This window comes from Heterodontus francisci, unplaced genomic scaffold (genome assembly GCF_036365525.1).
Source record: "Heterodontus francisci isolate sHetFra1 unplaced genomic scaffold, sHetFra1.hap1 HAP1_SCAFFOLD_1608, whole genome shotgun sequence".
Classification (NCBI taxonomy): domain Eukaryota; kingdom Metazoa; phylum Chordata; class Chondrichthyes; order Heterodontiformes; family Heterodontidae; genus Heterodontus; species Heterodontus francisci.
Genome location: NW_027140288.1, coordinates 18,834 through 34,724, shown reverse-complemented (window position 1 = coordinate 34,724; position 15,891 = coordinate 18,834). Strand labels below are relative to the sequence as shown.

Here is a 15,891-nt window from a genome sequence, read left to right as displayed (position 1 = left end):
TGCATCAATAAAATTTACCTCAACTGCCCCATGTGATACTGAGTTCCACATTCTAACCGCTCTCTGGGTAAAGAGGTTTCTCCTGAATTCCTTATTGGATTTATTAGTGACTAACTGATATTGAGACCTCTAGATCCGGTCTCCCCCACAGGTGGAAAAATCATCACTGTCTACCCCAGCAAACCCCTTCATAATCTTAAAGACCTCCATCAGGTTATCATCAGCCTTCTCTAGAGGAGCTCCAACTTTTCAGTCTGTCTTGATAGTTATAACCTCACAGTTCCGGTAAGGTTCTTGTAAATCTTATTTTGCACCTTCTCCAGTTCCCCCTATATCCTTTTGATGAATTGAGACCAGAACTGTGCACAGTGCCCCAAGCGTGGTCTAATCAAGGTTCGATACACAAGTACATGTTTGGTGATTTTAGTTTTCCAATATCCATCATGTGTTTCATCTTCGCTATACTTTAGTTTTTTAAAAGCTTCCACTATTTCATTCCAGACACTTACTTCTACCAGAGAGGGAAGTGTTGTTTAACGCTTTGTCAAGTCATCATGAGATCATTAACCAGCAAGATAAGAAGATTGATGAACTGATAAACAGCCTGCAGAATCTCCGCATTTATAATCAGACCTCCAAGTGGTGTGTGCCCGATGACAAGTGCCTGCAGAGTGATCAGTGGTAGGTTTTACACCTGTCCTTATTAAGAATATCAGTGTATAAGATTCTCAATGCTGCATTAGGTGTCAGCTTTGTCTCAATAGGTTAGCACACTCAGCTTTGACTGAGAAGGTTGTGGGTTCAAGTCCTACTCCAGAGACTTGAGCATAAAATCCAGGCTGACGATTTCAGTGCCAGTACTGAAGGAGTGCTCCTTTGTTGGAGGTGCTGTCTTTTGGATGAGACATTAAACTGCAGCCCTGTCTACTCTTTAAGATGGGCGTAAAAGACCCTAATGGACTATTTCAAAGAAGAGCTGGAGAATTCTCCGCGGTGCCCTGGCTAATAATGATCTCTCAACCAACATCACTAAAACAAATTATCTGATCATTATCGTGTCGTTGTTTGTGGGAGCTTGCTGTGCACAAATTGGCTGCTACATTTCCTACATTACAGCAGTGACAACACTTCAACAGTTCATAATTGGCTGGAAAGCAGTTTGGGACTGCTAAGGAGATGGCGTAATGGTAATGTCACTGAACTAGTAATCCAGAGCCTAAGCTAATGCCCTGGGCACATGGGTTCAAATCCCACCATGGCAGCTGGTGGAATTTAAATTCAATTAATTACCAAAAATCTGGAATTGAAAGCTAGTCTCAGTGATGGTGTCATGAAACTATCATTGATTGTTGTAAAAACTCATCTGGTTCACCAATGTCCTTTAGGAAAGGAAATCTGCACTCCTGACCTGGTCTGGCCTACATGTGACTCCAGATCCACAGCAATGTGGTTGACTCTAAACTGCCCTCTGAAAGGGCCTAGCAAGCCACTCAGTTCAAAGGGCAAATATGGATGGGCAACAACTGCTGGCCTTGTCAGGGACACACATCCCATGAAAGAATAAAAAAAGTGCTTTAAATTTTTTAAAATTTAATCGTGGGCATTGCTGGCAAGGCCAGCATTTATTACCTATCACTAATTGCCTTTGAGAAGGTGGTGGTGAGCTGCCTTCTTGAATTGCTGCAGTCTGTGTGATGTAGGTACACCCACAGTGCTGTTAGTAAGGGAGTACCAGGATTTTGGCCCAGTGACAGTTAAGGAATGGCACTATAGTTCTAAGTCAGGATGGTGTGTGGCTTGGAGGGGAGCTTGCAGGTGGTGGCGTTCCCATGCATCTGCTGCCTTTGTTCTTCTAGATGGTAGAGGTCATGGGTTTGGAAGGTGGTGTTGAAGGAGGCTTGGTGAGTTGGTGCATTGCATTTTGTCGATGGTACACACTGCTGTCACAGTGCATTGGTGGTGATTGGAGTGAATGTTTGTTGAAGGTGGTGGATCAGATGCTGATCAAGTGGGCTGCTTTGTCCTAGATGGTGTCGAGCTTCTTGAGTGTTTTTGCAGCTGCACCCATCCAGGCACAATAATGCAAATTCTTTAAAGACTTGAGCACCCGTCCTCAGATGTTCTGGTTACTGATGCGTTTCCCTGGAGTTGTATGGAGTGATCTACACACTTATCTGGTGAGACATGGTAGATGGTGAGTTGTGTCCCTTTGCTCCCTTGGTTTTTGCATTTCCACCGGTGAGTGGCCTGTGCTGCTGCTTATCTGAAGTATTCTGAAACTTACTGGCCAGATAAAATTGTATTGTAGGACAAGGAGCAGAGCTCCTCAACTTGAACTGAAATCTGGAACTTAATCTTTTAACTTGTGCTGCAGTATTAGTTGAGCAGTTCGCCAAGTGCTGACCTTATTCTGTATCAGAGTTACTGTGTTATTAAAAGTACCATTTTTATTAGCCCCTACACAAGTTGTGTAAATGCTAGCCATCTGTCTTGGTGCAGATGTCTCCGTACCTTTCGACAATAAAACAAATTGGATCAGAGTGGGAAGATGGATTTCAGGTTATTTTTGTAGGTGGATTGCTGACTGAGAAAATGTTGGTGTCTTGGCACAGTCCCAGCTCTCGCGGATATTGTGCTGGATGGATTTTGACCTTCGGATGAAGCTTGCTTCGTTGCCCCTTGTCTTCTGAATTAATGTGATTCATTTGATCTTTATTAAATTTTGGATGCCTGAGATTCCCCACAGTCACTCTGGGACCTGAACAATCCTGCAAATACGACCTTTGTGAAAAGACACATCTTATCTAGCAGTCTTGAGATGTTTGCAAAGAAATATACTGGAACCTTTGATAAAGAGCTGGTTATATCTAGAAGGTCATAAGCACAAAAGGGACACCATAAAGGCCCACTGTGTCAGTACTAGTTCCAAAGCAATCCCAACCTAACCCCACTTCCCCAGTTATGAATCAGAGTTTTATCTTTAACATACCTTCAATATGTGTCCTGGTTTATTTTTTTCTTCAGCTGGGCTGCCGAGCTGGAGATGCTTCGCAATGTTTTGGTGAAAACTACCCTGGATGGAGTGCCAAAGGTGCCTTCATGCAGCCCAGGTAAATCATCTCTGTATCATGTCTGATCTGTTCATGGGGAAAGGGTTCATCTGTTGGAAGGGAACATTTAAAGCATGTTTATCACAAACACCCTGCCTGCTTTCCTTTGTGGGCTCGAGGATCAGGGCTGAGCCTGTTGTGGTATCCTCCCGTGTGTGTGCAGGGAATGCAGTATCACTAAGACACAGAGTTCAGATGATTTGGGATCCCTCTGCCGAACTGGCTGATTCCAGCTGCTACAGTAGTTGAGATACTGCAATCTCTCTCCCGGTCTATGGAGGGATGGTGTGAATTCAACCAGGCTTCCAACTGGTGATCTCAATCAACTGCGCTCTGCTGGAAATTGTGGCAGTCTGGATGTTAGGAAAGAATAGGATCATGTTCAGCTCTCCACTGCAATATGTCCTGATAGGGTGCTGCTCCATCAGGAGAGGAGGGGATTGAATGGGCAGAGGAAGAAATTACTCTTAGCCTGCAAATTCTGCACATTGGGCATGGTTAAGTTTATAGCACTCGCGGCTGAGTTAGAAGGTAGTGGGTTCAAGTCGCAAAGACCTTAGCCCATAATCCAGGCTGACAGTCCAGTACAGAACTGATGGGGGTGCTGCACTGTTGGAGATGCTGTCCTTCGGCTGGGGTGTTAAACGGAGACCCCATCTGCTGTCTCAGGTAAAAAATCCTATGACACTATTTGAAGAAGAACACGGGAGTTTTCCCTGGTGCCCTGTCCAACATTTATCCCTCAACCAACATGATCACTAAAACAGATCGTCTGAATGACATCACATCGCTGTTTATGGGAGCTTGCTTTGCACAAATTCGCTGTCATGTTTCCTGCATTACAACAATTACTACTCATCAAAAGTATTTAATTGGCTGTGAAATGCTTTGGGATATCCTGAGGTCGTTGCAGGTGCAGTAATAATGCAAGTACTTTCTTTAACGTCCTGACCCCCTGCCACTCCTGGGAAGTTATTGTCTCTGTGTTACTCTGGATTTTGTTTTGTGTGGAGCTCTTTGGTGAGATATGGTTGTTGATGAGGTGTTTACCAAGGAGGGTATGGCCACATTAGTTTGTTTCTTTATAATAGAGCCCTGTGTTTATGGGCTTAAACTTTGGCATCAGTTTCAATCGTCCTGTATACTTTTACTGAAAGAGCGATAACAACTCTGATCAGGAGTATCATATTAACAGTATGACAATGGCACCAGTACCTTCACCCTTATGGGCATTAACTCACTGGAGCCTCTCCGAAAATCTTCGTGCGAATGGTGCAACAGGTGAGATTATGGCAGAAATCCACATTTGGACTGAACCGGTAGAAATTCCAATTCTTTGTTCCATATCATTCCAAAAAGAAAGCCTCACCAGAGGTGGTGATGACTGAGACTGAGCAATGGTGGGAGAAGGTTGCTGACCAAAATTAGAGGTCAGCTTTGGTGGGGTGGGATAGGGTGGGGAGGGAAGGTAACCAGGCTTCGAGGGAGTTTGGGAGAATGTTCCAAGTGCTGGGAGCACAGATGCTGAAGGATCTGCAGCCAAAGATGGAACGACATGAAGGGGGGTATGAAAGTACATAAAAAAACAAGAGCAGCCCACACGGACCCCTTGAGTCTGCTCCACCATTCAGTAAGAGTTTAACTGAACTTCTACATCAATCCCACTTTCCTGCCCGATCCGCATATCCCTGGAAAGGGGCCAGAGCTGGAAGAATGGAGCGTGTGTGCAAACGGAACTGTAGGGCTGCCTGAGAATGCTACCCTTGAGAAGGGCAGGACTGTGGTGGTCTTTGTGGATGAGGTTAACTAGTTTTAAAACCTCTCTACTGTAGCATCACCCTCTTGAATTGTGCCAATTTGGTATCCTCCCATGTGTGTGCAGGGAATGTAGTATAAAGAAAGAAAAGCATGCATTTTATATAGCACCTTTCAAATCCTCAGGAATCCCCAAAGCGCTTTACAACCAATAAAATGCATTTGAATTTGGATCATTGTTATAATGTAGGAAAGACGCAGCCAATTCATCCACAGCAAAGCTCCCACAATTAGCAATGTGATACTGAGAAGATAATTTTTTTAAAAACTGATGTTGATTGAGGGATAAATATTGACCAGGGCACCAGGGAGAACCCCCTGTTGCTCTGCAAAATAGTGGCCATGGGATCTTTTACATCTGCCTGAGGGCCTCCTGTGCTGTGAAGGGGGAGGAAACAGCAGATCATGGGTTTCCAGCGCCTGTGAGTGAAAGATACTCTACCAAGGTGCATAGACCATCGCTCAAGCCTGTTTAGCATCTGACCGGTCTCCTTAACTGGGGACATTGGGAAATGTACCCTGTGAGATCATGTCTGGTATCTGTGCCAACTGAGGAGATCATGTCTGGGTATCTTGGGGCTGATGACAGCCTCATTCTTTGTTGTTCATTGTTCTGATAGGACTTCCACTCGCATCTCTGCTTCACACTCTGCGGGTTATTTGTAAAGTAGCCACTAGACCTCTACAAAATACTCCACTAGATTTAATTTGGAGAGAAAAGATTTGTCTCTGAACTCAATTACTAATGTAATTCCAGGGTGCTGACTGGGAAGGAGTCCTCCCTTTTGAGTAGAATGGTGAGAATCTTTCAGTATGTGAGAATATGAAAGTAAGGATGGAATTCATCATTTTCAATTGCTGTTGAAAATGCAATGGAATTCCACCCTACCAGCCAGGTGTAACTGATAGAGATGTAATTGGGAATCTGTGCCTTTGCCCACCTCTTCCAAAGCTCCCCCCAAATTTCTGCTACTGAAGGCTGGGGTACAGTTCCAAGTGTGATGGCCGAACCATCCTACTTCACCCAGTGGCCATTATTCACAATGGCAATTGTTGCTGTGGCCAGATCACCTCGTATTCAGTCGAAAGGTTCATAAAATGCACAGAAGGAGGCCATTTGACCCATCGTGACTGTACCATTCTTTGTTAGAACCATCCAATTATTCCCACTCCCCTGCTCTTTACCCATAACCCTGTCAACGTTTTCCTTTTTTTTAAATTTTGAGTGTTGCTGTTCGATTTGCTAGATAAGTTCTGAAGGATAGTCTCATTCTAAATTTTAATAAGCAGCCGAAGAGAATAAAATTGCAGGACTGTGGGGAAAGGGTGGGTAAGTGGGACTAGCTGAACTGCTCTTGCAGAGAGCCAGTATAGACTCGATGGGCTGAATGGTTACAGCACAGAAGGTAGCCATTCTATAACTCAGATTCTAGAGAGAATCAAGGGAATAAGTTTACCTTCAGATGGGGATGTGATACAACCCTCTAATGGTGAAATGTGTTTAAGTCAGCAAGCTATTTTAATTTGGGACCATGTGCATAGGATCAAGGATAAACTCCAAGCAAGGTTAGAGATTGGACCCTAAAATAAAAGCAAAATACTGCGGATGCTGGAAATCTGAAACAAAAACAAGAAATGCTGGAATCACTCAGCAGGTCTGGCAGCATCTGTGGAAAGAGAAGCAGAGTTAACGTTTCGGGTCAGTGACCCTTCTTCGGAACCCTTCGGAGATTGGACCCCCTCCCAACATAGGATGATGGAACAGATTCCCAGGATAGAGTTGATTTGGCTTCCAACCTCATAGACCCGCAACCCTGGACAGCCCACTTCTACCTCCTACCCAAAATCTACAAACAGGGCTGTCCCGGTAGACCCATTGTTTGCCTGTTCCTGTCCCAGAGAACTTATTTCTTCCTATCTTGACTCTATCTTTGCTCCCCTGGTCCAATCTCTTCCCACCTTCATCCGTTACTCTTCTGACGCCCCACATCATTTCGACAATTTCCAGTTTCCTGTCCCCAACCGCCTCCTCTTCACTATGGACGTCCAATCTCTCTGCACCTCCATCCCTCACCAGGATGATCTGGGGGCTCTCCGCTTCTTCCTTGAACAGAGGCCCAACCAGTCCCCATCTACCACCACCCTCCTCTGCCTGGCTGAACTTGTTCTTGAATTGAACAACTTCTTTAACTCCACTCACTTCCTTCAAATAAAAGATGTTGCTATGGGTACCCACATGGGTCTTAGTTATGTTTGTCTTTATGTGGGATATGTTGAACATTCCTTGTTTCAGTCCTACTCCGGTGTCTCCCTCACCTTTTTTCCGATACATTGATGACTATCAGTGCCGCTCCCTGCTCTCGCCCCAAACTGGAAAACTTCATTCACTTTGCTTCCAATTTCCACCCTTCTCTCGCCTTTACGTGATCTATCTCCGACATTTCCCTTCCTTTCCTCAACTTCTCTGTCTCCTTCTGTGGGGATAGGCTGTCTACAAATATTCATTATAAGCCCACTGACTCCCACGGCTACGTTGACTACACTTCCTCACACCCTGTTTCCTGTAAGGACTCCATCCCATTCTCCCAGTTTCTCTGTCTCTGACGTATCTGCTCTGATGACGCAACTTTCCACAACAGCGCTTCTGACATGTCTTCCTTTTTCCTCAACCGAGGATTCCCTCCCCACTGTGGTTGACAGGGCCCTCAACCGTGTCCGGCCCATTTCCCGCACCTCTACCCTCACCCCTTCCCCTCCCTCCCTCCCAGAACCGTGACAGGGTTCCCTTTGTCCTCACTTTCCACCCCACCAGCCTCCACATCCAAAGGAGCATCCTCTGCCATTTCTGCCACCTCCAGCGTGATGCCACTACCAAACGCATCTTCCCTTTCTCTCCCCTGTCAGCATGCCGAAGGGATCGTTCCCTCCAAGACAGCCTGGTCCACTGCTCCATTACCCCCGACACCCCGTCCCACGGCACCTTCCCATACAATCACAGGAGGTATAATACCTGCCCTTTTCTCTCTTCACCATCCAAGGCCCCAAACACTCCTTCCAGATGAAGCAGCAATTTACTTGTACTTCCTTCGATTTAGTATACTGTGTTCGCTGTTCACAATGCAGTCACCTCTATGTGGGGGAGACCAAACGCAGATCGGGTGATCGCTTTGCAGAACATCTCGGCTCAGTCCGAAAGCATGACTCCTAGATTCTGGTTGCTTGCCATTTCAACACACCCCACTGCTCTCATGCCCACGTTTCTGTCCTTGGCCTGCTGCTTTGTTCCAGTGAACATCAACACAGTGGCGCAGTGTTTAGCACCGCAGCCTCACAGCTCCAGCGACCCGGGTTCAATTCTGGGTACTGCCTATGTGGAGTTTGAAAGTTCTCCCTGTGTCTGCGTGGGTTTCCTCCGGGTGCTCCGGTTTCCTCCCACAGCCAAAAGACTTGCAGGTTGATAGGTAAATTGGCCATTATAAATTGCCCTTAGTATAGGTAGGTGGTAGGGGAATATAGGGACAGGTGAGGATGTGGTAGGAATATGGGATTAGTGTAGGATTAGTATAAATGGGTGGTTAATGGTCGGCACAGACTTGGTGGGCCGAACGGCCTGTTTCAGTGCTGTATCTCTAAATCTAAATCAAACACAAGCTCAAGAAGCAGCACCTGATCTTTCGATTAGGCACTCTACAGCCTTGCGGACTGAACATTGAATTCAATAACTTCAGTGCATGACTGACCTCTTTTTATATTTTTATTATTTTAGTTTTTAACCATGTGCCTGTTTTTCATTTGGACAGAGCTGCTCATTATTCTGCCATTAACACTCTGTCTGAACTAATGCTTTGTTTCACCACAAGCATCAACACTCTCTTTGCCTTTGTCCCATGACAGCTTTGTTATTTAATCTGCCCTATCACACACCTTCCCTTTTGTTCTATTCCCCACCAACTCCCACCCCCTTTACTTGCTTAAAACCTAATACTTTTCTAACTGTTGCCAGTTCTGATGAAAGGTCACAGACCTGAAACGTTAACTCTGCTTCTCTCTCCACAGATGCTGCCTGACCTGCTGAGTATTTCCAGCACTTTCTGTTTTTACTTTAGAGTTGATTTGAGTCCTTTTAAAAATGATCTAGTTTGGTCTCTGTTGAGAAGAGGCATTTCAGGGTGTTTGAGATACAAAATGGATTTGTGAGCTTGGTGTTCCTTAAAGTTAGGGATCGATGTATGTTGGGCAGGGGCCAAAGGGCCTTTCACTGGCTCTGCATTTCTCTGTCCTTGTTTTTTAATGTAGTTTTAATTAAAGCTGAATGAGCACTACTTGTCCAAGATTTCCTTCTGTTTGGAGAAAGTAGTTACTTTTACGTTGTTTATCCCTCTCAAATGTTCCAAAGCACTTTGCACATAATTAGTTTATTTTGAAGTGCAGTCACCATTATGCGAGAATATGCAGCAGCCATGTTGCACGTGGTAAGATCCCACAAGCAGCAAAACAAAGAACAGAAAATGCTGGAAAACACTCAGCAGCCAGTTCAGCATCTGTAGAGAGTTCAGATGAGTTGCAACCTTCATCAGAACTGCACATGTTTATCATGGTAGTGTAAGTGAAGGGATGAATGTTGGGCAGGACAGCAGGAGAATGTCCTGCTCTTTAAATAGTGCTGCTGGATCTTTAGCCTCCATCTGAGCAGGCGGTTTTCCCCAGTTGAGCTTTCCCAGGGTTTACAGATGTAACCCTTGAAAGGCGATAGGACAAGCTGTTAAAAAGGCATATGGAATCCTTGGCTTCATAAATAAAGGCATCAGAGTACATAAGCAAGGAAGCTATAATAGATGTTTATACATCGCTGGTTAGACCTCAGCTGGAGTATTGTGCCCAATTCTGGGCACACACTTTAGGAAGGATGTCAAGGCCTTGGAGAGGGTGCAGAAAAGATTTACTAGAATGGTACCAGGAATGAAGGAAAGACTGGAGAAGCTGGGATTGTTTTCCTCAGAACAAAGAAGCTTAGAGAGAGATATAATGGTGATCAAAATTAATAAATGGCTTTGATAGAGTAAATAGGGAGAAACTGTTTCCATTGGCAGGAGGGTTGATAAACAGAGAACACAGATTCAAGGTAGGTGATGAAAAAGCCAAAGGGGAGATGAGATTTTTTTTAACTCAGTGGGTTATGGTCAGAAAAGAGCAGTGGAAGCAAATTCAATAGCAAGCTTCAGAAGGGAGCTGGATCTCTACTTAAAAGGAAAAAAATGGGGAACAGCAGAATAGTGGGACTAATTGGTTCGATTTTTCAAAGAGCCAGCATAGCCATGATGGGCAGAATGGCCTCCTACTGTACAATTCTATGAACTCTAGTTTGGGAAAATGGTGTTGAGATAGATCGTCAGCCAAGATATTGAATGGCAGAGCAGGCTCAAGGGAGTTTATGGCCCACTCCTGTTCCTATTACATTCTTCTGAAGGAGAGATCACAGACACACTGCTGGATTGACTTAATAATGTTACGAGCAGGTGAGAAAGGTGTCTAGGGGTCTTTTACTGTCTTCACCCGGTCTTAGTGTAACAGGGTTTGATTTTTAAACACAGTGTTTTGAGCTCACTCCCCCCTTGGTGAATCCTTGTCCAGAGCTTTCCAATTATAAGGCAAAAAAATGAGCACACCAGGTTTTCTTAGGTTCAAAGAAGAAAGGTGAAATTTATTAAACTTACTTAAACTCTAATTTGGTTAACGCCTACGGATATACGACGCGCCCACACGATACACATGCAGATAGGGACAGAAAAGAGCAGAAGAAAAATAGAGAGGTTTGAGGCTGTCTCTGTAGGGGGTTTCTTGTTACTGTTTCTGTGTTTCCAGCTTGCCGTAGAGTCTTTGATTGTAGACAGCTCTTACTTTTCGTTGGGGCCCAGTATTCTTCTTTAAACCTTGTTCACATAAGAGACTTTTCTGTCTTTGAGTTCACGTGTCTTCAATGGGTCTTCCATTCTGTGAGAAAAAGATAGGTGCAGATAGGAGAGAGGTTCTCAGTCCAGGAACAAACAGCTTTCTGAGTTTCTTTCTCTCAGCAAGATCAAATTCAAACAGCCAGTTAGTCAGGTGGGGCAGCACAGTGGTGCAGTGGTTCGCACCGCAGCCTCACAGCTCCAGCGACCCGGGTTCAGTTCTGGGTACTGCCTGTGCGGAGTTTGCAAGTTCTCCCTGTGACTGCGAGGGTTTTCGCCGGGTGCTCCGGTTTCCTCCCACAGCTGAAAGACTTGCAGGTTGATAGGTAAACTGGCCATTATAAATTGCCCCTAGTATAGGTAGGTGGTAGGGGAATTGAGGGAAGTTGGGGATGTGGTAGGAATATGGGATTAATGTAGGATTAGTATAAATGGGTGGTTGATGGTCGGCAGAGACTCGGTGGGCTGAAGGGCCTGTTTCAGTGCTGTATCAATAAATAAATAAATAAAAGAATAAACTGGTCTCACCAGGTCTTCTGTGTTTTGGAGAAGCAGGGACTGGGTCCTTTGTTCCAACACTGTCTGCCAGCATGCAAATGTCTTTGCAGTAAAGGGCTTGGCAATTCCTTGTGCAAAGTGACTCCTGACAGCGCAGCGGCCCGCTGACGTCATCAGAGCGCTCCAAGCTGTGCACATGTGCAAACAGTTTCCTGTGCTCTGAGATGCTGCGCATGCACAGCCTACGTCTTGCCTTGCCAGGACTAACAAGCACATGCGCAGAAAAACGCTCTCCCCCTTGGCCACTCACTCCAGGCTGCTCGCTTCTCGCTCCCCACCCCCCCTTCTCCAGCTGCTCGCTCTTTGGCTTCTCGCTTTGCGGGTCGCTTCCCTCCTCTCGGCCATTCACTCTGCCCGAAGAAGCAAAGCGGGCCATGAGCGGTGAAGGGGCGATGTAGGTGTGAGTGGTCGAGAGGACAGAAGCGGCGCGGCCTAGACCTAGCGTGGGGGGGAGCGGGGAGTGAGCGTCCGGCGGGGGTGGGGGGGGGGTGGAAAGCGGGATGAGTGAGTTGTCTGAGAGTGGGATGGCACTAAAACCTCTCAGGATTACGGAGGGTGTGCAGCACTGTCAGAAGTGCTGTCCTTCTGATGAGACTTTAAAGAGCGCAATGTTCTCCATGTATCAAACATGTCCATTGTGTGCTACCATGGATTGAAGTTGTTTTTCTGTGATAAATTGAACAGTGCCATCTTTAATCCTGGCAGCAGCCTGGATGTCGCAGACACTGACATTTCAGTGGAACAGGCTGCATTTCTGCATGTGCGAGTACAGCGCTACCTAGTGGTTGCGTTGTCAGCAAATGCAGCCTTCCTTGTGATAGGCCCTCTTCTTCCTAGCCACAATTTTAAGTTTTAATGTTCATGTGGCAAAATAAAATGTGCCTCAATCTTGACAGGTGGGGGCCTGCATGACAATAAAGTGGTGTTTTTTTTACCTATTGCAATTTTTGCTTTTTTCTGACTTCAGGTAAACTATCTCCAGTGAAACAATCCCAGTTACGGAACTTCCTTTCAAAAAGACAGACTCCACCTGTGAGATCCACTGCACCAGGTAGCACAAATAAATCCTTCAATGGAAATGGGCGGGGTGGGTGGTTACAATTTTTAATTGTGGCTGTGTAAGGGCAAGTGGAAAGGGACTCACTTGTACCTGATGGGTCAGTGCAGCTGCAGCAAGTGCTGATACTGAGCTCCACAAGTGGGAAACTCAAAATACAGTTTCCCCCCCTGCGCCCACTCCGAAAACATTTCAATAGGGCAGTCACGTACATCAGCCAAAAAGTGATAACTGTTATTAACCATTTGGATTAACCTCGATGACTGTGACTTCAGGGCTCTGTTCATTTCAGGCACAAACAGTTGTGCTTGCTCACAAGCTCACACCTCATTAAAATACACTGAATGCAAGAACAATAGTTCACACCTTGTTCATGTTCAGTTACCCTTTGTATACTTAAACTCTTCTAATCCCCTCCTGTGGTGTGGGGTTACAGTTTGTGCCAAGCACTGACTGCAGTTGAAGTAAAGCTGCAGATCAATGTGGAGCAAGAAACAACTGGGTGACATGAAGGAAATATTCTTGTTATACTGTAACAGCACAAACATCATTGTACTGCCCTTTGTGTATTACACTACAAATGGTGGGGGCTGTACTTGAAAATCAGTGGGTGCTTTCTCTTAAAGAAAACAGACCTTGCTGTTTGTTCTCAGAAATAATCCATGTCATGCCAGTTATTTTTCCCTGCAGCTAATTTGTCCAGGTCAGCATTTATGTCGCCAAAATGTTACGGAGAGTTGGAAGAAGTGAGTCAGGCCTCCTCTGCTTCTCCGCGCCTGGCTCATGAAGGTCTTCAGACCGAGGAGCAAGAGGAAGAGGTACCTTCGTTCAAACATTCTCCTGTCACGAGGCTGCCCTCGTTTCCGCCGGCGCTGATCACTGCGTCGTCGACTCCCTTCAGCAAAATTCAACCCGCTGGAAGTCTCCCTGCTAGTGCAGGTAAGAGCATGAAATAAAAAGTCTGCTGGTGTCAGTACTGTCATATCCAGAAAGATAAAGAAAAAACTTGCAGCCTTCCACCACTCAGGATGTCCCAGATGCTTCTCAGCCAAGTGTTGTAGTTGTGGCTGTTGTAATATAGGGAAACAGGGCAGCTAATTTGAGCACAGCAAGCTCCAACAAACAGCAGTCAGATAATCCAGTTTTTAACATTTTTAATGTGATGTTGCTTGAGTGATAAATATTACCCAGGGAGAAAACTCCTCCTCCTTCAAGGTAGTCGCACAGGATCCTTTATGTCGCCCTGAAAGATCAAATACCTTGTGCTGTTTCTATATTTTGTTTTATTCTTTCCTGGGATGTGGGCCAGGCCAGCATTTGTTGTCCATCCCTAATTGTCCTTGAACTGAGTGGCTTGCTAGGCCATTTCAGAGGGCAGTTAAGAGTCAACCACATTGTTGTGGGTCTGGAGTCACATGTAGGCCAGACCAGGTAAGAATGGCAGATTTCCTTTCCTAAAGGACATTAGTGAACCAGATGGGTTTTTAAACCAATCGATGATAGCTTCATGGCACCATTGCTGAGACTAGCTTTCAGTTCCAGATTTTTTTAATCAATTAATTGAATTTTATTAATTAAATGAATTTAAATTCCACCAGCTGCAGGGGCGGGATTTGAACCAGTGTCCCCAGACATTAGCCTGGGCCTCTGGATTAATAGTCCAGTGACCTTACCACTATGCCACCGTCTCCTTTTAAGATGTAAAGTATCATTTGTGTTACAGTTGAAAAGCTGATGTAATTTTCATAATGTTTGTGAAAACAGTGCTTCAAGTTTTATCGATAGTTGGGGAGATTGTCCTAACATAGAGGTTGTACTGAGCCACTGACATTGCAACCAATCCATTTGCCAAGGAAGGGCATTCCTGGAAAGGTGTGGCTGATAAAATGTGTTTATACAGTTACACCAGCTGCAGCCTGCTGCCTCACTGTGGCTGATTTCTTCTGGGTACTTGCCCATTTTCCACTTGTGGATGCAGTTTGCAAGAGAGAGAGGTTTGCATTTATGCAGCGCCTTTCACCACCTCAGGATGTTTTAAAGCGTTTTACAACCAATGTTAGAACCTATTCTAAAAGATGTAAATGGTCACTTGGATAATAATCTGATTGGCATAGTCGGCATGGATTTATGAATGGGAAATCATGTTTGACGAACCTGTTGGAGTTTTTTGAGGATGTTATGAACAGAATTGATAAAGGGGAGTCGGTGGACGTAGTATACTTGGATTTTCAGAAGGCTTTTGATGAAGTCCCCCACAGGAGGTTGGTTAGCAAAATTAAAGCACAAGGGATAGGAGGTAATATACTGGCATGGATTAAGGATTGGTTATCAGGCAGAAAGCAGAGAGTAGGAATAAACGGGTCATTCTTGTGTTGGCAGTTTGTGACTAGTGGGGTACCGCAAGGATCAGTACTTGAGCCCCAGCTGTTCACAATATATATCAATGATTTGGATGTGGGGACCAAATGTAGTAATTCCAAGTTCGTAGATGACAAAAAACTAGGTTGGAATGTGTGTTGTGAGGAAGATGCAAAGTGGTTTCAAGGGGATTTGGACTGACTTAATGAGTGGGCCAGAGTGTGGCAGATGGAATATAATGTAGAAAAATGCGAGGTTATCCATTTTGGTAGGAGGAACAGATATGCAGAGTATTTCTTAAATGGTAAGCGATTAGAAAGTGTTGATGTACAAAGGGACCTGGGTGTCCTTGTCAATAAGTCACTGAAAGCTAACATGCAGGTGCAGCAAGCAATTAAGGCCAATGGTATGTTAGCCTTTATCGCAAGAGGATTTGAGTACAGGAGTAATGAAGTCTTGCTTCAATTGTATAGAACCTTGGTTAGACCGCATCTGGAGTACTGTGTGCAGTTTTGACATCCTTACCTTAGGAAAGATATTATTGCCATAGAGGGAGTGCAACAAAGGTTTACCAGACTTGTTCCCGGGATGGCGGGACTGTCCTATGAAGAGGGATTGGGGAAACTGGGCCTGTATTCTCTAGAGTTTCGAAGAATGAGAGGTGATGATCTCATTGAAACCTACAAATTACTTAAAGGGATAGACAGGGTAGATGCAACTAAGATGTTTCCCGTGGTTGGGGCGTCTAGAATCAGGGTGCACAATTTCAAAATAAGGGGGAAGCCACTTGGGACCGAGATGAGGTGAAATTTCTTTACTCAGAGGATGGTGAATCTTTGGAATTGTCTACCTGAGCGGGCAGTGGAAGCTCAGTCATTGAGTAGATTTAAAGCAGAGATTGACAGATGTCTAAATACCAATGACGTAAAGGGATATGGGGATTGTATGGGAATAAAAAGCCATTGAAGTGGATGATTCTATTGAATGGTGGAACAGGCTCAATGGGCTGAATGGCCTACTCCTGTTGCTATGTTCTCAGTTACAT

The 15,891-nt window shown here is 45.0% G+C and overlaps 1 protein-coding gene across 1 annotated transcript in view; it reads left to right on the top strand.

The window, feature by feature from the left end:
* Positions 1–15,891, top strand: part of LOC137359183 (nuclear pore complex protein Nup214-like) — a 53,428-nt gene that overhangs the window by 26,787 nt on the left and 10,750 nt on the right. The window contains exons 13-16 of the mRNA XM_068025245.1: positions 502–681; positions 3,025–3,110; positions 12,399–12,482; positions 13,179–13,427. Of these exons, the coding sequence (XP_067881346.1) occupies positions 502–681; positions 3,025–3,110; positions 12,399–12,482; positions 13,179–13,427 (599 nt within the window). The remainder of the gene's footprint in view (positions 1–501; positions 682–3,024; positions 3,111–12,398; positions 12,483–13,178; positions 13,428–15,891) is intronic.